This window comes from Geotrypetes seraphini, chromosome 3 (assembly GCF_902459505.1).
Source record: "Geotrypetes seraphini chromosome 3, aGeoSer1.1, whole genome shotgun sequence".
Taxonomy (NCBI): Eukaryota; Metazoa; Chordata; class Amphibia; order Gymnophiona; family Dermophiidae; genus Geotrypetes; species Geotrypetes seraphini.
In genome coordinates, this window is record NC_047086.1 from 69565546 (window position 1) to 69592484 (window position 26939).

At 41.4% G+C, this 26939-nt stretch overlaps 1 protein-coding gene across 3 annotated transcripts in view; it reads left to right on the forward strand.

The window, feature by feature from the left end:
• Positions 1-26694, forward strand: part of LOC117357414 (glutathione S-transferase A4-like) — a 55261-nt gene extending 28567 nt beyond the window's left edge. For all 3 annotated transcript variants that reach the window (XM_033937954.1, XM_033937955.1, XM_033937956.1), the window contains exons 5-7: positions 11068-11209; positions 16047-16178; positions 26149-26694. In XM_033937954.1, coding sequence (XP_033793845.1) covers positions 11068-11209; positions 16047-16178; positions 26149-26271 — 397 coding nt within the window. In that variant the 3' untranslated portion in view covers positions 26272-26694. The remainder of the gene's footprint in view (positions 1-11067; positions 11210-16046; positions 16179-26148) is intronic.
• Positions 26695-26939: the final 245 nt, after the last annotated feature.

A 26939-nucleotide genomic window follows, 5' to 3' on the forward strand; every position in this document is an offset into this window, starting at 1 on the left:
CACTTGAATTATCTATTTCATGTACAATTCAAGCATTTTGTAGCAAGCCTCCTCATCGGTCAGATTCCTCATCTTATAAGATTAATATAATGCCAACAGCACTTATCTTAATTAGCAGCAGGGAGGGACTCCGACGTAAATTTGCATTTCACGTCAGAGTCCCTCCCTGCTGCTAATTAAGATAAGTGCTGTTGGCATTATATTAATCTTATAATAATTTTAACTTTATTCTTCTATACCGCCATAGTAGGTAGACTTCTAGGCGGTTTACATCAAAGAAGGCTGGACAATCAGCGAATTACAGAATGCAAGAAGTGAGGGTACAACTTATTACACAAGAAATAGATAAAAGGACAGCATATTACATCGATATTGACAGAGGGAAAGTATAACTTAGTAAGTGATGAAGCTTCTGTTTAGGAGATGAATTAGTCAAATAATATGGTTTTAATTGCTTTCCTTAATGCTCTGTAAGTCAGGCTGGTTTCGTTAATGTAATTTCTCAGCCAAGACTGCTGTTTGCTTGCTTGGAACATGAAGGACCTGTCCAAAAAGGATTTGTATTTGCAGCCTGTGATCTTTGGATATGTAAATATATTACAAATATGGACAAATTCCTGAAGGATACAGGGATTGAGGGATACAGATAAAGGTAGGGACAGCTTATGAAAAGGGTAAGGATAAAGGGGATCTAAGGGTGTAGACAAGGATCTCCTTTAAGGTCATGGACCTGTCGGACCGCTGGGAGCGATGGACCTCTTGGTCTTACTCAGCGGAGGCAACTTCTTATGTTCTTATGGTTTCTGGTTGGTCATGTGGGGTTGTGTAATATGAAATATGGTAGTAGGTAAGAAGACGCTAGTCCCCAGACCTGCTTTAAACAAATACAGGCGAACTTGAACAGTATTCGCGCCTCCATTGGCAACCAGTGCAACCTTTTGTAGTAAGGGCTAATGTGGTCGTTTTTCCTCAGTCCGAAGATCAAGCAAACTGCAGTGTTTAATACTATTCTTAATTTTTGTACTGTTTTCTTTGGGATACCTAGATAAATGATAATGCAGTAGTCCAGAATTGATAGGATCAGGGACTGCACCAGTAATCTAAAGGATGATGGTTTTGGAAATTGGGTATTCGTGATCGTTTAATTGTAACGATGTTCTGGTAATTTTATCTTTGGGGCTTGCCAGGAAGACTTTTGTCTTTTCTGTGTTTAGTTTCAGTTTGAAGTCGGTTGTCCATTTTTCGATTTCAGTCAGTATGTGAGAAAGGTGATCTATAATTTCATTTGTTATGTCATTTAAGGAGATTAAGATAGTTATGTCATCTGCATATATATATATATATATATATATATATATATATATATATATATATATATATATATATATATATATATATATATATATATATATATATATATATATATATATATATATATATATATATATATATATATATATATATATATATATATATATAAATGTTGAATAGTGTGGGTGATAGTGGGGAGCCTTGGGGAACCCCAAGGTATTTTTCCATGGGTTAGAGTAATTCCCGTTACTGGCCACTCGGTATGATCTGTTTGTTAGGAATTCCTGGAACCATTTCTTTACTTTTCCTGAGAGCCCCATTGTGTCTAGGCATAGTAGATGTATGAGGAATCTGACCGATGAGGAGGCTTGCTACAAAATGCTTGAATTGTACATGAAATAGATAATTCAAATGTAGCCCTGAGGTCAAATGAAAGAGTATGAGAAAATTTGAGTTTATAAATGAAATATGAAGTTATTTATTGAAGCAATTTAATACGAAGAAAAAGGTGGAAAGAATTAATTGAATTTGAGTGTTGCATCAATTGAAGAATTAAGTTTTTAGCTTCACTTTAAGTTATTTCTTAATAAAATAGGCTTTATATTTGGTGACGGATAAATTGGGTACATTTAAAAATGTATATAGCCTGTCAATTATTGTAGAACAGGGCTGAGGTAGATGAATGTGTATATATATCTGACTCTGGAAAAACATATAGACTTACTGTTCAAGAAATGTATCTCAGTTTTATGGAAGCTTTGCACCATCAAGAAGTTTTTTGATTAACCTTATTTTCGTTTGCTGGTGTAGACATCCATTTTGAATATTTTAGATTAGTGTAATATTATATACTAGTGTTTAAGCCCGTTACATTAACGGGTGCTAGAGTAGATGTCTGTCTATCTTTTTTTTTTTCTTTTTCTCTCTCTCTCCGTGTACGCTGTCTGTCATTCTTTCTGTCTGTGTCTCTCCCTGGCCCCCTGTCTGTCTTTCTTTGTGTCTCTGTCTCCCTGGCCTCCTGCCTGCCTGTATTTCTCTGTTGTGCCATGCCTGCCTGATTCTCTGTGACCCCTTTCCTATGTCCTTAGTGTCCCATCTTGTCTTTAGTGCTCTCAGTGCCTCCCTCCTATGTTCTTAGTGCCCCCAATGCCACCTTCCTATGTCCTTAGTGTCCCATCCTATGTCCTTAGTGACCTCTGTGCCTCCTTCCTATGTCCTTAGTGCCCCCAGTGCCTTCTTCCTGTCCTTAGTGTCCCATCCTATGTCCTCAGTGCCTTCAGTGCCTCCTTCCTATGTCCTTAGTGCCTCCTATGTCTTTGGTGCCCACCCCACCCCCAAAGCCAGCCAGCCTGCCTGCCTCCCTCCCAACCCCCCTGTACAGTAGAACCTATCACTTTTCTAACCCTCCCTCCCATTCCCCTGTGCAGTAGAACCCTTGAAAGCAGCATGTTTCCATCTCCCCCCCTTCCCGCCACTACTGCAGAAGTGCAGCCGACCTCATTTACCCTCCCATCCGAACCTCCCACCGCGAGGCGATCAGAAACCTCCCGGCTCGAGCAGCGGCCGCAGCACTCTAAACAGGCTGCTTCGTGGCCTTCTACTGCCCGTGATTCCCTCTGCCGCGTCACCGGCAGAGCAAATCAGGGCAGTAGAAGGCCGCGAAGCAGCCTGTTTAGAGTGCTGTAGCCTCTGCTAGTCAAGAGGTTTGTCGGGACCTTGAGAAGAGAAGGGAAGGGGGGCGGCCAGACCGCGGTTGGAGGGTCGGATGGGAGGCTCAATGCGGGATCGGATGTGCTGGGGAGGAGGGGGTGGGGGGGGCGAAGACGACGACACTGGAAAGGCTCTGGACCCGAGCTGGGAGGAAGACCGGCGTTTGCTGAGGCTGCGGCTGCCTGGAGACTGTGTTCAGCTGCCCAGAAACCCCATTGGCCTTCACTGGACACTCCAAAGAGGGGAGCAGAAGGAACGGCGGTGGCGACAGCGGTTTCTTTCACAGTGAGTGAGGGGGGGAAGTTCCAGAGTGTTCCCTGCCGCTGCGTTCTAAAATAGAATCCGGCCATGAATCACACACCACAGCGGCAGGGAACACGAAACTCTAAGTGCGCATGCGGCGCTTAGAGTTTTATTATATAGGATTTAGGGGCTTACAAAAAAATACTCAAAAACAGACTGATCCAGAACACTGTGGTTCGCCTCATTTTTGGACTAAAATGGGAGCATATTACCCCCCCCCCCCTTTATCAAAAACTTCACTGGTTGCCAGTAGAGTCCAGAGTTCTGTTCAAGTTTTCTTGTATTAGTTACAAAGCAGTTTTTGGGATGCTGCCAGATTATCTTGCTTCTCATTTTTCTTTGAACTATTCTAATAAGAGTACACGTAGAATAAATCTATTTAATTATCCTGTTATAAAATCATGTCAATATAAGAAGTTTTTTTGACAGAATTTTCTCATTCCAGGCCACTAAATTGAATACATGGCTTGGAAAACCTATATTAGAGGCTACTTCTTATTCTGATTTTAGAAAATCACTAAAGACTTGTCTGTTTGACATGTTTACATCTTAGTTGTGGTACAGTTTAACTTCTCCTTGCTTTTTTACTGATGTATTCTGATTTTATTGATTGTTTTTAATATGTATTCTATTTATACTGACTGGCTGAATTATGATCTACAATAGCTTCCATAGAAAAGATTTGAATACTGTACTCCCATCGGATTGAAGAGCAAGATTTTTTTTTTTTTTTTAATTTTTATTTAAACAGTCTTTATTGAATCAAGCAGAGAGGACAAATTACACAATACAATACAGAGCTCCAGTTTTTTCTTTTTTTCCCTTAAATAAGTTAACTAAAAACTTGACCCACTCTAAGAAAAAAGAACCCCCCCCAAAAAAACAAAAAAAAAACAAAAACAAAACCCATTCCTACAAGGGAAATTTCACTTGTTATCAAGAAGTATATTTCAAACAAATAACCATCCAATATGTTAATTATCAAAGCAGCAACCCATATGGGCCTCACTCTCCTAAAAATTAAAAATACAAAAAGAACCCCCATATTTTCCCATTTATTTAAAGCAATTACGTCTTATAGCTGTCATTTTTTCCAATTTATACACCCAGAACAGTTGTGTTTTTCTAGTTCTATCCAGCTGGAACACCAAGTTTCTTTCAGTCAGTAGCCAATGCAAGTTTGGCCACATGGAGCAGTTGCTGGATCAGTAGGTTCTGATTTTTATGCAGGCCAGAAACAGTTTATTGAATAAGATCACAGGATCCTATGGAGTTGTCAGCCCAGTAATCCCCTTAATTTGAAAACGAATGGAAGACAAATTAGTTTTTGGCCTTCAGGTAGGTCCACCGTATGTCTCGAGGTATCTTTCCCTCCACAATTTCTCCAACAAAGGTCTGATGATTGGGGAAACCATCGATGCAATTGTTCTGGTGTTGGGTACCAACGGTATATCATTTTGAAGTTCTTTTTCTTTACATTAGATGCAACCAATATTTTTCCTAAAGACTGTTCCATAGTGTCCCAGATGTTGGATTCATGGGTTACACCTAACTCTTGCTCCCAGGCATACCTATATTTTAAATCAGGTTTCATTAAATCTCTCAAATATACAGAGTGTACCCACTAGAAACCTTGTTATTCTATAAAGTCCTCACAAAGTCTTCCAATAAAGTATATGCTCCAGTTAGTCTTAGATGAAATCAAGAAGATGACAGTAAGCATGTAATCTGTATATATTGTGGGACAGGATCCCAGCTAGGCCTACTTGTCCCTGTGAATCCCTGTCCCAGAGTTAAATAAAAGGCAGTGGAACATAGCTCTCAGTGCCTCCCAGAAATTGCACACAGAGTTCTCTGTCGCAAAAAAACCCAAAAAAACACTTTAATGGAAAATCCAAAAACTCACAGGATGGTAAGTATGATACGAGCAAATAAGGATTCTTGAATCATCCAATTTCTTATTTAAAAAAAAAAGTTTCAATAGTTCCACACACTTGAGCTTTAAGTGCAGTGTCCACCTTTAGCTCCAGGTAAATTTCTTGAGTTTAAACTCGGCACAGTCTCTTAAATACAAAAATAAATTTCTAGGTACAACCAGTGAGTCCAACATTCAAACAAAAGAAAAAAAAAACCCAAAACTTTTCTTCTGGCTCAAACTAGCTAGCCTAACAAGAACAGCTCATTCCACCATCTCAAACAAATATCCAAAGAAACGCTTTTCTCTTCAAGATGGCTCTGGCTGGGGCCCTGTTTGGGTAGAGCCAAGTTCCCAGACAGGCTGGGAGGAGATAGGCATGTACACCACTGGTGTTGCTGCCCTCCCCAAAAGACAGGCACAGGTTTTATACTTCGCTCCCACAGCACAACTCAGAGTAGTGCACATGTAATGTAATGTAAAAAAACAAAACAAAAATGCAGCCTCTGCTTCATAGTTCCCAGCTGGCTGGACATACCCACAAAGTAACAAGCATAAGCACTCAGGCAGATTTGAACTAAAAATATTAGAAAGGCAAACTTCAGTCAAAAATAAATTGTCTGGCTTTGCAGCCTACTCACAGACCATTCATTCCTCATTAAGGTCAGGCAAAACAAAATCCTCCATATAGTCCATTGGACATTCTTCCTGCTGGATCTCTGTACCTGGCTCAGCATGGTTTTCAGCTAATTCCTTCAATTCCCAGTCAGAAGTCTCCGCAGGGGAATTGGCTTGTGCTGGCTCCTGCTCAGCTGGAAGGACTGGCCTCCTTCCCAGCCTACGATCAGCTGCTTGTTCCAACTGTCTTCCTCCCCTGTCTGATGAGGGAAATTCAGGAAATGGAAACCTCAGCACTCAGCCATGCCCTGTCCTAGCAGGAACAGACAGGATCTTAAAGGGCCCTGCACTTTGACTGTCAACGTGAGCTTTAGGCATTCTTAAAAGGGCAGGCTCCTGCTTATAGCTGTGCACAGGATTTTTATAAAAGTCCAGGATGTTTCCCAGTTCTCCTACCAGGGTTTTTAATGGGGCTTACAGGATCTTCCTCCCTGTTCTTGGTAGGGTTAGCAAGATTCATGTCACAATATATACAGTTCATAATAATGGGAGGGAGGAAGACTGAATTCCTTTGCCAACGTAGGGAAAGGGATCATCTTGTCGTCCTCATAACTGACCTCAACTCAACAATCCCTTGTCTTCCCAAGTCTTATAAATTGGAGAATCCACCCCAGGGAGAAATTCAGGGTTGTGGCAGGTAGGGATATATCACGAAAATTGAAAATCGGTAACAGTGCTCATAGTATCCCATAACTGAAAGTATGTGTTATCCTAAGGGAGACCACTATGGGATATTTCTATGTCTTCTTGGAAGCCAAATCAAGTATAATAGAGAGACTGGGTCAGCTTCTTGTTGCTCAGTCTGTAGCCATAATTTATTGTCTTGGTGTTGAAACCATTCTATGGCTGATCTGGCTTGTGCTGCTTCCACAAATCAGGGAATAGAAGTATACATGAAAGTCTAGGCTTTTTACCCCCAGATAAACTTATGTATTAACCTTGAAAGTCAGCCAGTACTCCATGGGGAACCCTTACAGATAGCATTTGAAATAGGTAAAGCAACCAAGGCAGATTATTCATTCTAATAGTGGAAATTCTATCAAATCAGGTAAGAGTCTGATGTTTCCAATGTTCAAGATCTGCCTTAATGGCTGAAAATAAATTAGGGTGACCTCGTATAAGGATTTGTATTTGGGTTGCATTCAAATACCTAGATATTTTAATTCCCCAGCGACGCAACAAAAGGGAAAGGAGGACTGAATTTGTTGTAAAGTTAGCTGGTCAGTAGTAAGGTTGAGGGCTTCAGTTTCGTTTGTTTGCCTTGAAGCCCGAAACCTTTGAAAAGGCCTTCAGCTCTGCCATCAAATTAGGTAGAGTAGTGAGAGGTGATATCAAAGTTGGCAAAAACATCATCAGTGAATATATGATCTTGTAATCTGTGCCACCCGCTTTCACTCCCTTGATATCCAGGTTCAAATCCATGGAAGAGATCAGGGGCTCCATTACCAGAGCAAATAGCAATGAAGATAGTGGATAACCCTACCTAGTCCCCCTGGACAAGGTAAACCATTGCAGAATTACCTCGTTGACTCACAAAGGCCTTAGGGTTAGAATAAAGCTCTAAGCTATAAAGGCTTAACCCAATCCCATGTTCAATTCATCCAAAAATTGCCAATGTATTCCTTTCAAAAGCCTTTTTAGCATCTATCCCCAGCAAAAAGGATTGATATTGTGATGTATTAGATGGTTCAAATTTATAATTTTATGGATATTGTCAGCAGCCTGCCTTTTTGGGATAAACCCCACCTGATCTAGGTGTATTAAGTCTGGCATAAATTAGGAGGTGTATAGTTTCAGCTAACACTTTCGCCAACAATTTAACATCAGCATTCAAAACAGAAATAGGACGATACGAGGCACAATTGTTTTTATCATTTCCTTCCTTTGGTATAACAGAAATCCACATCTCTAACATTTGAAGGAGGTATATGAGAGTCCTCTCGAACTGCATTTATCACTGCAGTCAGTAGAGAGGAAACCTTCGAGGCAAAGCTCTATAAAATTCCATCCAAGCCCCATGACTTGCCCGATGCCATTCCTCTAATTGTACAAAGAACCTCATCGGGCTGAATTGCTGCCTCCCAAAGCTTTTCGTTGTACTTTGGTCAGATAGGCAATGAAAGAGAGCTCAAATATGTATATAGAATCTAATTTTATGGCAGAATCTTTAACATATAATTCAGAGAAGAAATCTCCAAAGCAGGTGCAGATAGAAAAGGATTTATAAAGCAAACTTCCTGATGAATCTTAACTCCCCCACCCAATGATCTACCTGGGCTTTTCTTAATTTATAGCCCAAAAATGAATGGGCCTTACCAGAGTATTCATAGTTTATCTGCTTGACCCTACCAAGAGCGTATTGAAAATTTTCCTGATAAAACTCTCCAAAGAAAGCAGAACCTCATGGAGGTTCCCAAGAAGCTTAGATGATCCAGTCTGCTTGTATTCTAAATGGGCAATCGGTGTAATAAAATGAATCTCTTAGATTATCTCTGTCTTACTTTTGTGTAGCATGTTTCAAAAAGAAACATCTAGTAATAGCTTTCATTACATCCCATATAATAGGCAAGGGTGGGCCAGAATATAAATTAAATTCCAAATAGTCCTTTACAAAAGCTCTGTATTCCTGCACTATACTCTCGTCTTTCAGTGTCCCAGAATCCAATGACAGGTTCTGCTCTAAGATCCTGAATGCTAACACTACAGGGAGCATGATCAGAGCATGTTATATTGCCTATAGTGGCAGAGCTAACTTGTGCACAAAGCGAGATGTCAACCAATATGCAATCAAAGCAAGAATATTGATTTGTGATGCGAGAAAAAAATGTGTAGTTCTTAAATACCAAGTCTTGCACAAAGGTTTTAAGGGCAGCAGTATTAAGCTATTACCCTTCAAACAGGCCCCCGTGGAGTCCAAAGCTGGGCTGATACATGTGTTAGTCACCCACACAAATCAAAGAACCCTGAAGAAAACTCTCCTATTGTATTTTAAGCGATGTCAGAAAGTTTGCCTATCTAACATTGGGGGAATAAACATTAGTAGTTAAGTGCCATCGACTCGTGTTAGAGTCCTAGCGACTTGTTGAACATCATCAAATTTTCTTGGCAGAATATAATAGATTGCCAGGCCTCTCTTCTGCACAGCATAAATTCAATATCGCATCAAACACGATCCTATGACTCCAACACTGCTTATCTGCTGCTGTGCAGATGGGTGGTTTATCATTATTCTGACATCTCCACTGAAACCTGTCTGCCTTGGGAGGCCCTGATGGTAGTAAAACTACTGATGGCATAGCTTTCAGTTTCTCAGATGTACACAAGCCTCAGTGGCACATGCCATGACTGGGGGGAATAAACATTAGCCAAAGTTAACTCCATGTCGTCCATCAATGCCCGAACAAACAGGAACCTCCCTTGTTGGTCTCTCTTGACCTTATGTATCTAGATTTTCAAATCTTTATGGAAAAGTTTGAATCCTGGACTCTTGGGACAATTCTTATCCCCTTCCACTCAAAAGATATTTCGGGTGAATGTTTTACTCCTGGTGGAATTCTGTAAAACTGTACAATGCAGAATTGCCATAGAATTGCAGTTGCACTGAATCTTCCTCAGCAATGAACGTTGCTTCAACAGGTTGCGGCAGCAGCAGTGATTCCCAAATGCTTCCAAGTTAGCAGAAGGCAGTGTGTGGGAATCACTGCCACAACCCATTGAAGCAAGGCCTTAGGGAGGGAGAGTTGTCAGTGAGGTAGGGGAGGGAAGGCAGGAAGGAAAGATGCACATGGGAGGAGAGGGGAGAGAAGAAGAAGTGTTGGACATGGGGTGGAGGAAAGGACGGGAGAGATGGAACAGAAGTGGAGAGGGGCGAGAGGGAGAAATCTTGCATATGGTGGGAAGGGAGAGATGCTAGACGTAGGGATGGAGGGGAGGGTGAGAGACTGCATTCAGAGAGGAAGAAATGTTACAAGTGAAGATGGAGAAAAAAAAGAGACGATGCATGGGGGGGGGAGGAATTAGAGATGTTTGGCCCAGGGTAAGATGGGGGGAGGGAAGGGGATAGACAGTAGAGTAGGAAAGAAACAAATGTTGGATATCACAGTAGAAGGGAAAGAATGCTATCCTTTTGAAAATATAGTTCATTTCTATTAATACTTTGTAAGCTGCCTTGTTATTGCAAAAGCAAGGGTAGTATATTAAATATGAGTAAACCTCAAATTATAATACTGCTTGGGGGAGGGGGAAGACATATTGGATCCAGGACAAAAGGGAGGGGGAGAGATGTTGGACATGGAGGTGGAAGCGAGGGAGGGAGAGAGACAGGAACTGGAGGGGGTGAAGGAGCAGAAAGCAGAAGGGAGTAATGGAGAGATGTACAACAATGGGAATGAGGGAAGAGAGTGGGAGAAATGCTGGATCATGGGGGAGAGCAGAAGGGAAGACAGAAAGGACAGGGAAATGTCAGGCTATGAGGATGGAGAGGGGAGATAAATGCTGGAGGAAATAAACAGAATGGGAGAGGCCTGGAGGGGGTAGCAAGGAAACAGATGAAAGGGCAGTTATTACGGAGGGTGAGGGTAATGGGGAGTATGTTGAAAATGAAAGGGAATTGGAGGGCTGAGGAAAGATTAAGATGGGGAATGGAAGTGAAGATGGGAATTTGATAGCTGAAAAGTGAAAAAGAAGAGAAGGGTGAGAGTCAGAAAAACACTAAAAAGGAAAGATCAATATGTCCAGCAGGTGTAAGGGAATCAACAGAGGAGAAACGACAAATTGGACAGCAGCTGCTTCAAGGAGAATTAGCAGACAGGAAAGCAGGAAAGAGAAACTGAAACCAACATGATGGAAAAATAAAACAGCCAAAGGTATAATATAGCAAAAATAGCAATTTTCAGACCTTTTCTGACTTGCCTATAGTTAATATCCCTGAATATATTTTAGTAAAGGTAGAAATAAAGCATTGAGTGTTTTAAATTGAATATGAATAATAATTAGCAAAAATATTATTTATTTTGACAGAATTTGTTAATTTTGTGCACCAGAATTTTGAATATTTTTGTGCAGAATTCCTCCAGGATTAAATGTTGACTGTAAGGAGGCAATTTGCTTATTGACATTGCTCTTGAAGTTTGCGCTTGCTTTTCTTTCAGAATTGATATGTATGCGGAAGGAGCAGCAGACCTGATGCAACTTATCATGATGTACCCTTTTCTACAACCCCCTCAGCAGGAAAAGCAGCTTGACTTAATCTTACAGAGAGCCACTATTAGATACTTCCCAGTCTATGAAAAGGTCTGGCACATCATGGTTCAACATTTTAAGGGGTAGTTTTATAAAACTGCATAAAGCATGTTTTGCAGATGGTAATGAGCATTGATAAAATTGCATGTGGGTATACACATATTCCAAGATTGTACCTACTTCTACACAATCTAGGCATTCCTAGGGGCATAGTTTGGGCAGAACTGGGAAAGAAAGACTTGTGATGTACTTGTATATTTTATAATATACATTTACACCAACTTTGTACTGAAACTATGCGAGAGTATTTGTGTGCTACTAAAGCCTATTTTTTATACCTGTGTTTTTTCACAGAATTTCCCCATTAAAAAGTTACTTCCTTTAAACAAAAGTGTATTTTAGGTATAAGTAGCTTTTAAGGCACAACCTAAAAAAAAAGCCCCAAAGAATTCCTTGCAAGCATTATTCTCAAATGTGGGTGATGTCATTTATGGAACTCAGTATGCACACTACTAAGTGCGCTGTCATGTTAAATTAGTGCCTTCCCACCCAGTGTCAGCTCATGGGACCATCATTTCTTTTTTTTTTCTGAGAAATGTAGGGGTTTCCTTATTTGCACTTGAAGGTTAGGCCTCTCTGACATCATCAAGCCTGAACCATTATTTGCAAGAAATCTTTCCAGCCTGAACCTTGCAAGAAGAGAAAGAAGAAAATATCTTTGCTGTTTCTGCCTGATGCATTCTGAGTATGTACCAGAACTGTATTCTAGTCAAGGACATCCAGTTATGCCTATGTGATCTTCCCATGTGAATCTTGGGGGAGGCATACTCCTATGCTGTGCTTGTCTATCAAAGGCACCTGTGTCTCCCAGCCTGTACGAGACTTTATACAGAAAGGCTATTCATCTAAGTCCTGTTTCTGGATTGGTCCGAAGAGGTCATGTGATGAGATCCAAGTGAAAAGGTGCTAATTATAATTTAGTCTGTGTTAGGATGTGGGTGAACTCGTATCTCATCACAGGTGTTCTCCATGCACCTCTTTTATAATAATTAAGACCTGAACAGTTACCTCGTGTGACTCTGTCTGAGAGAGAGTGAATCAGACCTTAAACAGATCTGAATTCCAGCACATCAAGGAAACCTTTGCTGCCAACCTAAATTACAGCCGTGCTAGTGGCTGACGAACTCTTGTTCCTGTAACAGAAGGATTTCTATATCTGCTAAGCTGAGGAGAGATGTCTTCGATTTCACCTGATTCTGTGCTAAGGCCTAATTGAATGGATAACAAACTGTACATAAGACCATAAGAATTGCCTCTGCTGGCTTCATCGACTTGTCGATCAGAACTCCCAAGTCTCTTTTTTGGGAGGTCTCCTATATTCGTGCATGAGATTTTTGTTACCGACATGCATCACTTTGCACTTATCCACGTTGAACCTCATTTGCCATGTCGCTGTCCATTTCTCGAGCTTTATTATGTCTCTTTGTAGAGCTTCGCAATCCCCCTACGTCTTCACTACTCTGAATAACTTCATATTGTCCGCAAATTTAATCACCTCGTTCGTACCTATGTCCAGATCGTTTATAAAGATGTTAAAGAGCACGGGTCCAAGCACCGAGCCCTGGGGCATCCCATTGGTGATGCTCTTCTAGTCCGAGTATTGTCCAATTTACCCCCACTCTGTTTCCTATGTTCCAGCCAGTTTTTAATCCACGTGAATATTTCACCCTCGATTCAATGGCTGGCAATTTTCCGAAGTAGTCGTTCATGCAGAACCTTGTCGAACGCCTTCTGAAAATCCAGATATACAATGTCGACTGGATCGCCCTTGTCTATCTGTCTGTTTACTCCCTTAAAGAAGTGCAACAAGTTCATCAAACACTATCTGCCTTTGCTAAAACCGTGCTGACTTGTCCTTATCAGCCCATGTCCGTCAAGGTGATCAATGATGCTATCCTTTATCAGTGACTCTACCATCTTACCCAGTATCAAGGTCAGACTCGCAGGTCTGTAGTTTCCTGGATCTCCCCTTGAACCTTTCTTGAAGATCGGCGTAACATTCGCCACCTTCCAGTCTTCTGGAATCTTTCCCGATTTGATCGACAGATTGGCTATTAGTTGAAGCAGTTCAGCTATGGTCCCTTTCAGTTCCTTGATGACCCTCGGGTGGATGCCATTTGATCTCGGGGATTTATCACTCTTAAGCCTATCAATTTGCCTACACAACTCCTCTAGACTGAACTTTCTGAGCATCAACTTTCCCTCCAACCCACTTGGCTTTCACCAGGCTCATGTTTATATATCCAATATCCTGTTCCAGAGCCATAATATAATGCCTGCTTGTCCTCCAGAGAAAGCAAGGATACTTAACCTGTAGCAGGTGTTCTCTGAGGATAGCAGGCATATTCTTGCAACCTTTTCACCTCCCTTAGTTGGCTTCTTAGCTTTTTTTTTACTGAACTGATGGTCCCTTTAGTCGATGACAGGCACCGTCACGCACTCAATATGGGCACTGCCTAAAGATTTAAAGTGACAATGCACTTGGTAGATTTGTACCAGGTTCTTTGGATGATGTCATCCATATGTAAGAAAATATATCTGCTATCCTTGGAGAATACCTGCTATACTATGCTTTCCCCATAAAAAAATAATGCATTAGTACAGCTGCATAAATTTATACATTTAATAACCTAAAGACTATTGAAAACCAGCCTATAGTAAATTTTTGAAATGTGCTTGGTGTCTAAGCAGATTTTCAGCTGAATTTAGGGAATTTAATTATTCAGGTGAAAATTCATTTTATAAGTAATTACATTTAAGTTTTAGGCCTAGTCTTCATTTTTAGATTTGCAATTTTTGCTTAGATTTAAGAATCCAAGTTTAAGTTGCCTACTGACAAAAATCAGTGTTTAAACACGTAACCTTTTTTTTTTTTTTTTTTCTTTCCCCCCTCTCCCCCCCCCCCCCATATATCCCTTTGGTCCCCTCTAGCATTTATCTTTTCCATGTCGTCTCTAACATTTACATCTTCCATACCCAACTACAAGAATCCAGCATAGTTCTAACCAAAACATTGGCATCTAGGTCCACTATGTAGCCTGCTAAACTGACCCAGCTCTGAGTGCTTGCATTTTTTTTTTTTGCTAGGATTTCTAGCTAGCCTGCCTGACAAAGCTGAATTCTACTTAGTATTGACACAGCCATATGGACACCTATGTTACCACTAGGATTTTATGACAGTTCTTATTAACCACTTTGTCATATGTTGATTTATAATAGGGATGTGGGAGGAGGGTTTGGAAAAGTTTTTGGTGATATGTATAAAATAGCTTCAGGTCCTGTTGTATATCACTCAATAAGCTTCTAATCCAATCCAATAATTTGGGACTTCCTCTAGACTGGTCCCTTTGTGAACCTCCTACATGAGACGGTATGAAAAGGTTTGCTGAAATGAAATATGAGAGAAAGAAGAGGGAAGGAAGGACCAAAGATCTTGGAAGGGAGGAGTGTTTCTTCTAAGCTGCGCATGTGTTTGTGCACATGTGGGTCAGAAGGAGCGCATGCGCCTAGCTAGTTCATCCAGTTTTTGCTGGCTTGCTTTATTGTAAACATAGGCTGTATCCCACACATCAAGTCGAGGCTGAAAACTTGCACACACACACACAGTTTTCCATGAACACATGGACCATCTAAAATTAGAGAGAACATTGGACTGGAGGAGGGAGAAGGATCAGGGAGAGAAGGATACAGAATCTGAGTTTGGGAAAGGAGAGAGATATAAGCTAGAGAATGACACAGGGACAAATTTTTCCCCGTCCCTGCGGGAACTCATTTTCCTGTCCCGGCTAGTTCTTTTCCTTTCCCTGCCCCATTCCTGCAATTTCTGCACAAGCCTCAAAACACTTTAAAATCATAAATGTTCGAGGCTTGTGCAGTTAAGGCGGAGCTTACAGGAAGGGAGCAGGGATAGGGACAGCAACACAACTCATGGGGACAGGGAAATTGAGTTCCTGTTGGGAGGGGAAAAAATTTGTCCCCGTGTCATTTTCGAATATAAGCCAGCTCTGAATTGACTCAACCAGTCATTAGTAGAGGTATAGAAGCTTTTAATAAACATATAAATAATGGGGAGAAGGATCTGTGGTCAGGAGACTCTGAATTCAGAGTGTTAAGGAAGGTCCTCTCCTAACCATATTCCTCAATTAACTTCTACTACTTCTCATTGTTGTAACTAATCGGATCATACCCGGGACAGACAACCCCACTCTGAACTCTAATTCTATAATCTTCCAGGGTCCTCATAATATTCCTCACCCCTTTCTCTTCCCAGCTCCAGTCACAGCTGTCTGATATACCTCCACTTGGTGCCCTGCAGATTTCCCCTTTTTCCCCCATGACCTGGGCAGCATTTAAGAGATGAGTTTCAGGCAGCAACTTCCTTTTCTCTTCTTGGAGCCTAGTTTCCAGTTTACATAGAGTTGCAGGGTCCTATACAATGCAAAGTGTGGATTTGGCCCTAGGTTGCAAAGGATGAGGATATCTCCTGAGAATCTGCGCTCTCCTTACTGCTGACTGCATGTAATTTTCATGCTATTGTGCTGAGCATCGCCTGTTAAAAAAAAAAATTATATATATATATTTTTTTACTGTGCTGTCTGAGCTTTGAGCGTTGGGTCCTGAGTTGGGAAGAGGGGATTGGGTGGTTTGAGAATAATTTTAGTAAAGGAAAACCAGGGACTATGAAATGTTTAGAAAGTAAGTCGGTGATAACATTAGAAAATATGTTTGAGTGAATTTGATTCTGTTTGTTCTCAAACTGAAGAATGCAAACTTGTGGGATGTTTTTTTTTTTTTTTTTATTTTGTTTTGTTTTTTTGGTATTTTATAGATTTTGAAAGATCACGGTCGGGATTTCCTGGTTGGGGACCAGTTAAGTTTAGCTGATGTACAGCTGCTAGAAGCCATTTTAATGGTGAAGGAGAAACATGCTGATAGTCTGTCGAACTTCCCCTTTCTACAGGTACAGTAATTCTCTCTCCCCTCCCCTCTCAAATTAAGCAGGTTTCCAGATGAGCTTTGAGGCAAGCTCAAACAATTTTTTTTTTTTTATATTGGTGTAGAGCACCTCTTGGGATGGGAGTCTTCTTTATTTCTATACTAATTTCTTCTCAACTCTACAGGCAGTCCCTGGGTTAAGAATGAGTTCCATTTTTTAAACAGTTCTTAAGTTGAATTTGTATGTAACTCGGATCATGTGTGTATATGCTCTCCTGTACAGTACACAGTCCTCAAATTAAAGTACTGTAATTTAAATAGAAAGAAAAGAGGAGGTTTCACTTACCTAGTCCTGAGCTCTGCCTTCCTTCTCCTCCTCTGCAATTGTGTGCCTCCACACCAGGCCTTTCTTCTTCTCCACTGCTCCCCTATGCCTTTTCTCTCTTCCTCCACTGCTCCCCTGTGCCTCCATACCTTCCCTTCCCTCCCCATCCGTGATCTGGCATTTCCTTTTCTTCCTTTCTCTCCCTCCCTCCTTCCCCCCTGGTCTAGCATATCTGTCTCCTTCCCTTCTCTCCCCTCATGCCCTGGCATCTCTACCTCCCCCTGTTCTGGTATCTCCTTTCCTCCCTTTCCCATGGTCTAGCATCTCTTTCCTATTCTCTCCCTCCCTCCCTCCCTCCCTCCCTCTCTCTCTCCCCAGTTGGGTGCAGCATTTTTCTTCCCCTCCTTTCCCCTTTCTCCTGCTGGACTCAGCAGAAAAGAAAGCCCGATACCAGCAAAGCAGCAAATTGTGAACACTGCCGAAGATGTTTACGATGCTGGCTAAACCCGGGGTGGACCGTACCCCCCCCACCACCACCACCACTTAGTGTGCACTGCTGTTCTGGCCGACTCCTTCCCAGCTGCACTTCTATTCACAAAGCCGCAGTTCCAACACACAGCCCATGGCTGACCTGGAAATCTTTCCTCTGACATCAGAAGGAAGGCTTCCGGGTTAGCTCTGGGCAGCATGCAGGAGCTGCTGCTCACAGCTTTGTGAAGAGAAGTGTGGCTGGGATGAAGGGGCTGGCCATCAGTAAATGCCCGTGGGTGGGAGAGACTAATTTGGGATACGGAACAGAGGCTAGGGAAGGAGGAAGGGAGGAGCAGGATCCCAGTTCATAAGTACGAGTCCAACAAAGTTGGATGTTCTTAACCCCGGGGACTACCTGTAGAGTGAATAAGTGAGTTCCCAAAGGATAGGGTCAAAATTATTATTTCCAGTGCCTTGTTCAGGCACAGCTCTTCCAGTATTCAGAAGATCGTATATCTGGGTAAAATTCAAACTTTTCCTTGTATCACTGTGTACATCACATTTACTTGACTGTTGCTGTTAAGTATAATCAGTTACAAGATCATTGACTGTTACAATTTCAAAAGTGTTTTTCACAGTTATGAGTGTTCAAGTTCACTTGATATACTCAACCTAGCAAGTTTGTCTAAGCAGTTTAAAGGTGCAAAATCAGGCAATTTAAAACAATTTTGTAAAATCAGTAAACATAACTCTAAGGACATAAGTTGGTGCCCTAGAGAGAGGATGTACTTGCTGCAGCTCTGATTTTCCCTGAGTGATGCCTGGGAAATGCTGTGGTAAAGTTCAGACTCTGGCCACTTCTAAGGCAGTATAGAAAGTTTTGCAATGATTAGCACATTGTGCCATCTATTGATGCAGTAAATGCCTTTGCTAATCACTGGATACAAAAATAGCATGCTCTGCTCTGCCTATTCCCCCTCCGGATTGTTCTACATTTGAATATTTTACATTTCTCCCTGTACACAGCTACAAAATGTATCAGAATTTGCTTTCACTATACGTACTAGTTTTGTGTTTGGAGGAGGGTAAAGGAGATAGGATAAAAAATCCTAGCACTCATTCTTGGTGTTATTAAGCTTTGAGGCTGGTCTAGCGCCTCCATGAACTTTGCAGAATGCCCTTGAGTCTTTCAGTGCCAGGGCTGGGGGTGCTGCAGGGGCAACATTACACCTAGTTCCTGGACATGGGCCCCATGATCGCAAAATTCTCAGTCATGGCTCCCACTCTCTGGAATTCTTTACCTTACTATCTCCGCAGTGAAAGTTCATTCTCGACATTTAAGACGCAATTAAAGGCATATGATTTCTCTCTGCCATTCTGCTCATAACTCTGGTATTTCCTTGTACTATCTCTGCGCTGAATGTTCGCTCTTTGACCTTTAGACACCACTACAGGTAACTTATCTTTCTCTGGTATTCTGCTTATAATTCAATAGGCGTGGGCAGAAATAAATCACGCTTAAAACTTTACCCTCATCTTATATGTTTTTACTCCTTCCCTTTCCCCACTCCTCTGTTTTTATTGAAACTAACCCATTCTTTTCCTTTCCTTATTTTTCTAATTTTGTTAAATTCTCTTTTTGTTCCCCTCCCTCTTTTTCTTCACTTAACGTATAATTAAGCTCTGGATTTCATTGCTGGAGAATGTGGTGAAAGCAGTTAGCTTAGTTTTTAAGTTTTAAAAAAGGTTTGGATAGTTTTCTAAAACAAAAGTCCATAAGCCCATTATTAAGATGACTTGGGGAAATCCATGGTTTATTCCTAGGAGAAGCGGCATAAAATCTTGTTTTTCTTGGGATCTTGCCAGATACTTGTGACCTGGACTGACAGCATATTGGGCTTGATGGACCTTCAGTCTGTCCCAGTATGGCAACTCTTATGTTCTTATATAGGTACTTTATCTGTTCCTAGTGGGCTCACAATCTAAGATGACTTTTGTACCTGGAGCAATGCCCAGGCTCACAAAGTTTTTCAGTGAGAATTGAACCCAGTCCAGTTGTCCAGGATGGTGTCAGGTCAAAAGCGCGCCGGGACAAAGTCGCGCCCAGACAATTGAGCGCAGCGCGTGCCGCCGCGCCGCTCACATCGCGCCGCGTTGTGGGGGCATTGTGGGGGATGGGGGGGTTGTAACCCCCACATTTTACTGAAAACTTCACTTTTTCCCTGTTTTTATGGAAAAAGTTCAGTTTACAGTAAAATGTGGAGGGTTACAACCCCCCAAACCCCCCATAACGCCGGCACGATGTCTATTAAGTAAACTGGGGAGGTTCCCCAACAAAACCCCCCGTCGGAGCCCCTAAAAACTGTAATTTAGAGCGGTGTGGCGGCGCTTTTGTTTTTCGTGCCGTTGTCTATGAACCGTCCAGGATATTGGTCTGCTGCATGCAGGCAGCTCCTCCACTCCAGTGAGACGAGCAACCTACAGTTGACTTCCAAGCTGACTTATAACTAAATTATATTGTATCTGCTTAGATGTGTGCCTCTTCTATAAGTATGAAGTTAACTTAGCTGAAAGGTCTGGTAAAATGGCCTCATTTAAGGATGTTTGGAGCGCTTTAGAGGGTTTCGTTAAGCAATGTGTATGATAGAATGAATGGCCTGCCAGAAAAATGGGAGGTAGGTAGGGTGGGGGGTTTGGGTTAGGGAGGGAGGGATGGGTAGATAATGACATGTTTCTGTTAAAAATTTCCTATTGTATGTTTACATATGCTTATAATTGTGTTTTGCATTTCTCTGTAAGATGTTAAAACTCAAAGATTGAACTAAAAAAAAAGGACCACATGGCTTTGATACCATCTTCACACCTGAAAGATCTGCTGACCAGCACAGAAAAGTTTAAGTTCAATTTATTTGATATACCGCCAATATAAAATCAAACAGAACATAAGAGTAGCCATACTGGGTCAGACCAATGGTCCATCAAGCCCAGTAGCCCGTTCTCACGGTGGCCAATCCAGGTCACTAGTACCTGGCCAAAACCCAAGGTGTAGCAATATTCTATGCTACCGATGACGGGACAAGCAGTGGCTTCCCCCCCATGTCTTCCTCAATAACAGACTATGGACTTTTCCTTCAGGAACTTGTCCAAACCTTTTTTAAAACCACCTACGCTATCCGCTCTTACCACATCCTCTGGCAACGCGTTCCAGAGCTTAACTATTCTCTGAGCGAAAAAAAATTTACTCAATTGTTTTTAAAAGTATTTCCCTGTAACTTCATTGAGTGTCCCCTAGTCTTTGTAATTTTTGATGGAGTGAAAAATCAATCCACTTGTACCCTTCTACTCCACTCAGGATTTTGTAGACTTCAATCGTATCTTCCCCTCAGCCATCTCTTTTCCAAGCTGAAGAGCCCTAACCATTTTAGTCTTTCCTTATACGAGAGGAGTTCCATCCCCATTACCATCTTGGTCGCTCTTCTTTGAACCTTTTCTAGCGCCACTATATCTTTCTTGAGATAAGAAGACCAGAATTGAACGCAATATTCCATTTGAATATTCTGCAGGTGCACCACTGTTTACCACATGTGAGAATATTATTTTCCTATGGTCGTAATAGGAATCTGTGTGATATATTGAGCCAGAGTGTTTTCGACCTATCGGGGTGGAACTGTGGTCATTGCTGATGATTGAGTCTGACAAATTTACTCACCCTATGAAAGGCAAGGTTTACAATCTTCGCAATTTGACATCGTGTGTAACAGAGGGGGTTGTGTACATCATTGTGTACCCCTGTGACATGCTCTATGTGAGTCAAACTTCTCGCCGGTTAAAAAAATGGCTGCTAGAGCATAGATCATGTTTGAATACTCAGCGTTTGGAAGAACCAATGGTTATAGGTTGTCTTGAGGCTCAACATGAGTTTAGCTCTCTGCGATGTACTGTAATTGAACACTTGTCCTACTTATTGAGACATGGTGATTGGCGCTGCTTGCTTAGACAACATAAGAATTGCCGTTGCTGGGTCAGACCAGTGGTCCATCGTGTCCTGCAGTCCGCTCACGCTGTGGCCTCCAGGTCAAAGACCAGTGGTCTAAATGAGTCCAGCCTCACCTGCATACGTTCCAGTTTAGCAAGAACTTGTCCAACTTTGTCTTGAATTCCTGGAGAGTGTTTTCCCCTATAACAGACTCTGGAAGAGCGTTCCAGTTTTCTACCACTCTCTGGGTGAAGAAGAACTTCCTTACGTTTGTATGGAATCTAACCCCTTTCAACTTTAGAGAGTGCCCTCTCGTTCTCCCTACCTTGGAGAGGATGAACAATCTGTCTTTATCTGTTAAGTCTATTCCCTTCAGTATTTTGAATGTTTCAATCATGTCCCCTCTCACTCTTCTCTTTTCAAGGGAGAAGAGGCCCAATTTCTCCAATCTCTCATTGTACGGCAACTCTTCCAGCCCCTTAACCATTTTAGTCGTTCTTCTCTGGACCCTTTTGAGTAGTACCGTGTCCTTCTTCATGTATGGCGAACAGTGCTGGATACAGTATTCCAAGTGAGGGCGCACCATGGCCCGGTACAGTGGCATGATAACCTTCTTCAATCTGTTCGTGATCCCTCTTCTTAATCATTCCTAGCATTCTGTTTGCCCTTTTCGCCGCCACCGCACATTGCGCAGATGGCTTCATTGACTTGTCGATCAGAACTCCCAACTATCTTTCCTGGGAGGTGTCTCCAAGTACCGCCCCGGACATCCTGTATTCGTGCATGAGATTTTTGTTACCAACATGCATCACTTTACACTTATCCACGCTGGAACAATGCTGGATTTACCTATTACAATCCATTCAACCAACGGGATTGAATGGGCGGCATTTTTTGATTAACGTTTTTCTAATTGGTTGAAAAGTGTATCTGCATGATGATTGGTCTTTGGATCTGGAGAGGCGGAGCTTGGAAGAAGTGAAGAAATGGGGCTCACAGCGTTTCCTGCTGTCAGTATTACATTGATTGTGGATGATGTGAGTATTTTTGCCTGGAGGGTCGTGTTGGATTGCCTTTGATGTTAGAAGATTACACCCCTGACGCAGCAGAAGTGAAACAGAGATTTCTCTGTCGGGTGGGCTGACTGGCCTTGAAATCCGTGTAGCGGCGTGTGCTTGTGATCAAGTACGATTGAATACATCTGGGACTTCATTTGTAGCTAAGTCTTCTTTTTTACCTTCCTAGCTCAAGTTGCGATGCTTATGACTGTTTCTTAGTTTTGCAAAAATGTTTCCACACAATGACTTTATGATACTTTTGGCGTGCTTATGTAGGGTGTATTTTTTGGGGCTGCTACTGTGCTTCATTTTTTCCACCACTAATTTTTTGAATACATTTAAGACACAAGAGTGGAGTTTTTTGACATATGAAGCTTAACTGAGGCTTTTTCTCCACATTTTTTTTATGTCTCTCTTTTTTTTTTTTTTTTTCCAGATTGTGGTGTGTTAAGTGGTGTATGTGTGGCCTTGCAGTGTCCCGAGAGACCCCCGATTGCTCCATTTAGGGCGCTTTTTGGGGTGGTAATTGAAATCACCCATTATAGTATTGCCCATTTCTCCAGCTTTCCTAATCTTTGAAAACATTTCTTCATCTGTCTGCTCATTTTGTCCTGGGGGACGGTAGTATAACCCAACCTTTATATTCCTTCCATTCACACATGGAATTTCTATCCATAAGGATTCCACACTGCTATCATGCAGAATGTTTGTTTTATTTGATTCAATTCCCTCTTTAACATATAGTGCAACCCCCCCCCCTCCAATTTGATCTACTCTATCCTTGTGATATAATTTGTACCCAGGTAAAACATTGTCCCATTGATTGTCCTCCTTCCACTAGGTCTCCGAGATGCCTATTATATCTACCTAATCATTTAGTGCTATATAGTCTTAACTCTCTTATTTTATTTTTTAGGCTTCTAGCATTTGCATACAGAAACTTCAAATTGTGTTTTTTCCTTGCAACTACAGGCTGCTGAGAGACAGGAAAAATTTGAGTCTTTTACTCTGCCTTCCTCTTAAACCCTCCTGGCTTTCTTTCACCATTATTGGAACCTCTCTACTGGGACTCCCTAAATATCTTGTTTCAGTAGTATCCTCCAAGGATACCTCACACAGAACCATCCGCTCCCGGGTGACTATCTGCTTTTCCCCACATCTCAGTTTAAAAGCTGCTCTATTTCCTTTTTAAACGTTAGCGCCAGCAGCCTGGTTCCATTTCGGTTAAGGTGGAATCCATCCTTTTGGAACAAGATCTCACTTTCCCAGAATGTTGCCTAGTTCCTAACAAATCTAAATCCCTCATCCCTGCACCATTGTCTCAACCACGCATTGAGACTTTGGAGCTCTACCTGTCTCTTGGGTCTTGCGCGTGGAACTGGGAGCATTTCTGAAAATGCAACCCTGAAGGATCTGGATTTCAGCTTTCTACCTAAGAGTCTAAATTTGGCATCCAGAACCTCCCTCCCACATTTTCTTATGTCATTGGTACCTACATGTACCAGGACAGCTGTCTCCTCCCCAGCACTATCTAAAATCCTATCTATGTGACGCGTGAGGTCTGCCACCTTCACACCAGGCAGGCAAGTGACCAGGTGATCCTCACGCCCACCAGCCACCCAGCTATCTACATGCCTAATAATCGAATCACCAACTACAACTGCTGTCCTAACTTTTTCCTCCTGTGCAGAAGCCCCTGGAGACACATCTTCAGTGCAAGAGGATATTGCATCCCATGGTGGGCGGGTCCTAGCTACAGGATTATTTCCTACTTTACCAGGGTGATGCTGTCCTTCTAGGAGACCTCTCTCCTCCAAAGCAGCACAGGGGCTACCAGACTGGAGGTGGGACTTCTCTCTAACATCCCTGTAAGTCTCCTCTATGTACTTCTCTGTCTCCCTCAGCTCCTCCAAGTTTGCTACTCTAGCCTCAAGGGAACACACTCGTTCTCTGAGAGGTAGGAGCTCTTTGCAGCGAGCACACACACAGAACTTCTCACCAGCTGGGAGAAAGTCATTCATGTGACACTCTATGCAAAAGACTGGATAGCAACTCTCTTGCTGCTGGACTACTGTCTGCAACTTGTTATTGAGCTAATTAATTAATCTTATTAAGCTACTAGGGATATATTAGACTAGTATAGAGAGCCTTAGTATTTTATTAAAAGTTTGTTCTTTTAAGATCTAAACTGTCTTTAGAAGGGAACCTACAATTGTGCTTTTCTTTCCAAATCTATCAAATCTCAGAGCAAAATAATGTATTCTTACCCAAAGATATGTCTTCTACTTTTCTTCTCTCAGAAGGAGAATGTCCTCGTCCCTCCTTCTTTAACAGACTCCAAAGGCTACACTACTGCCTAACTGATTTTGGTGAGCCGAAAAGAGAACTACAAAAATATAACCCACCAAAACCCAAGTTTATCAAAACCCAAGTTTGAATGCCACCAGACCAAATGTTCCAATGGATGTACAGTAAAACCTTGGATTGCAAGTAACTTGATTTGCAAGTGTTTTGCAAGACAAGCAAAACATTTTTATTAAATTTTTAACTTGATATACAAGCAAGGTCTTGCAATACAAGTACATACAGTATACACACATCACAACTGAGCCGATGGTTCTTCTCTCTTTGACGCTGCAAGAGTGTAGTGACTGTTCTAAACGAGCAAAGTCTTGCAATACGAGTACATACAGTTTACACGCGTCACATCGTCACAACTGAGCCAATGGTTCTTCTCTCTCTGACACTGCGGGAGTGTAGTGACTGTTCTAAACGAGCAAGGTCTTAGCAATGCGAGTACATACAGTATACACGCATCACATCGTCACAACTGAGCCGATGGTTCTTCTCTCTCTCTGATGCTGCTCTAAACGAGAAAGGTCTTGTGGAACGAATCGTCTGCTTTTCCATTATTTCCTAGGGGGAAATTCGCTTTGATACGAGTGCTTTGGATTACAAGCATGCTTCTGGAATGAATTATGCAAGCAAACCAAGGTTTTATTGTATTTTTTTTTTCTCAGCAGAGCAGTTAAAATCTAAGTGGTTTACAATAGAATAAAAATATGAGAGGGGATTAAAACTAGCAAACTGACAGTGACACTGCAGATAAGACCAGAACATGAGGAAAGGAACAATAGGGAAGGATTACGATGAAATGATGGGCAAGGAAAAGGAGAAAAACATAAGGAATAATGGGTAAAATGTTCTTATTTAGTGACTTGATTTTGCTATGTTAAATCTATGTTGAAACTGACATGGCAGAGATTGCTTGCATTAACAGACGGTATGATGGACACCCTTGTAAGCCAGTGGTAGGTGCGAGTGTTACCCAGTGTGTGGGCAACCTAAGGAAAGAGCAATTGGCATATGTCTAAACAGTTTTTAGCAGTGATTTCGGACAGCTGTAGTTGAGCATTGCTTTATACTCGAGGGCACTCGGCGCAAAAAGATGTTTGATAACCTTCTGGCGACGCAAGCAGCAAAACTTAACCACTCCATCTCCAATCTGTTGATGGCAACGGGCGACTTCAAAACTTTTCGAAAAGAAATCAAAGCCCTACTTTTCAAAAAATGTATCCAGATATCTTAACCCAACCCTTCCCCCCTCCCCCTGGATAAATTCTCCCCCAAAACCTCCACTTAAATAATCTCTTCTCCCCAAAACACCAACCAAGTATTCAGATCCCTGAAATGTAACGTAATTTTATTTGTACTCTAACCGTAATCTATTTGTTATATCACACAGTAACGTACAGTCAATTTAATATCCAATTTGCAAGTTCTTCCGGAATTAATCCAGGTACCTCTCCTCTCTTGTAACCAAACAAAAAACAAAACTGTTGTAACTTCACTGGAAATGTCCAGTTAGCTCATTTGTAATCCGCCTTGAACTGCAAGGTATAGGCGGAATAGAAGTCCCTAATGTAATGTAATGTAATACTCCTGTGGTGTAGTTCTTGATAGGCAGAAGATAAACATGGGAGCGAGGGGTGTGTTCCTGTCCATTGGCTAAACTGATTTTCTTTTAGTGTGGTGCTTAGATTTTATTTATTTAAAAAATTTCTATACCGTTTTATATGAAAATGGTTACATGTACATAAAATGTTAAAATAAAGTAGAAACAGACAGAATATTTACTTTTATGTTTTTTTTTGTTTTTTTTCAGGATTACGAAGTCAGGATCAGCAATATTCCGACCATTGCAAAATTCCTGCAGCCCGGTAGCCAGAGGAAACCGATACCTGATGAGAACTATGTAAAAATTGTAAAGAGAGTTTTCCAGCTGTAGTCGATGTTCAGTAACGTCATCAAAATACAAGAAGTGCACTTAGCTGCTTTCTAAATGTGTTTTTTATATTTCTAATCATGAGCTTTAAAAGCAAATACAAAACATAAGGAATATAAATGGGGTAGTTTTCTATAGAAACTGAAACATTTTATAGCCTGAGTTAATAAGACATTCCATTCTGTGTGTGGGAGAGAAAAAAAGTAGCAAATCGGACCTTTAGTGTGCAAGTGTAGAAAAAAAGCTGCTGGAATAAATTGTTTTTCCATCTATTTTAGACTTATAAACTGCTTTATTCCAAAGTGGTGTGCAAAAATACATGCACATTATTTAAAAACAGAAAAGTCAAGTCCTGGAATTCCTGGTTCATCAATCCCAAATAAACAAATTTATGGTTGCTTAGCTCTGCTCTGTTTTGTTCTTTATGGATGTTAGGGGCATGCTCCATATACATGATCTCTGGAATTCACTTAACACATTGAACACGTTAGCCACAATTGTACTATGTCTTCTGTTCAGTGGTTCTGTAGTAGAATTTGTCCATAATCCACTTGATTACTTGAAGAATCCAAGTAGCCTCTTGAATAAGACTTTACTTCATTCTTTTCAAATTTTTACTACTGCAAGTCATCCCCCTCTTTCCTTCCCCTCATCCCAAAATAACAAAACTC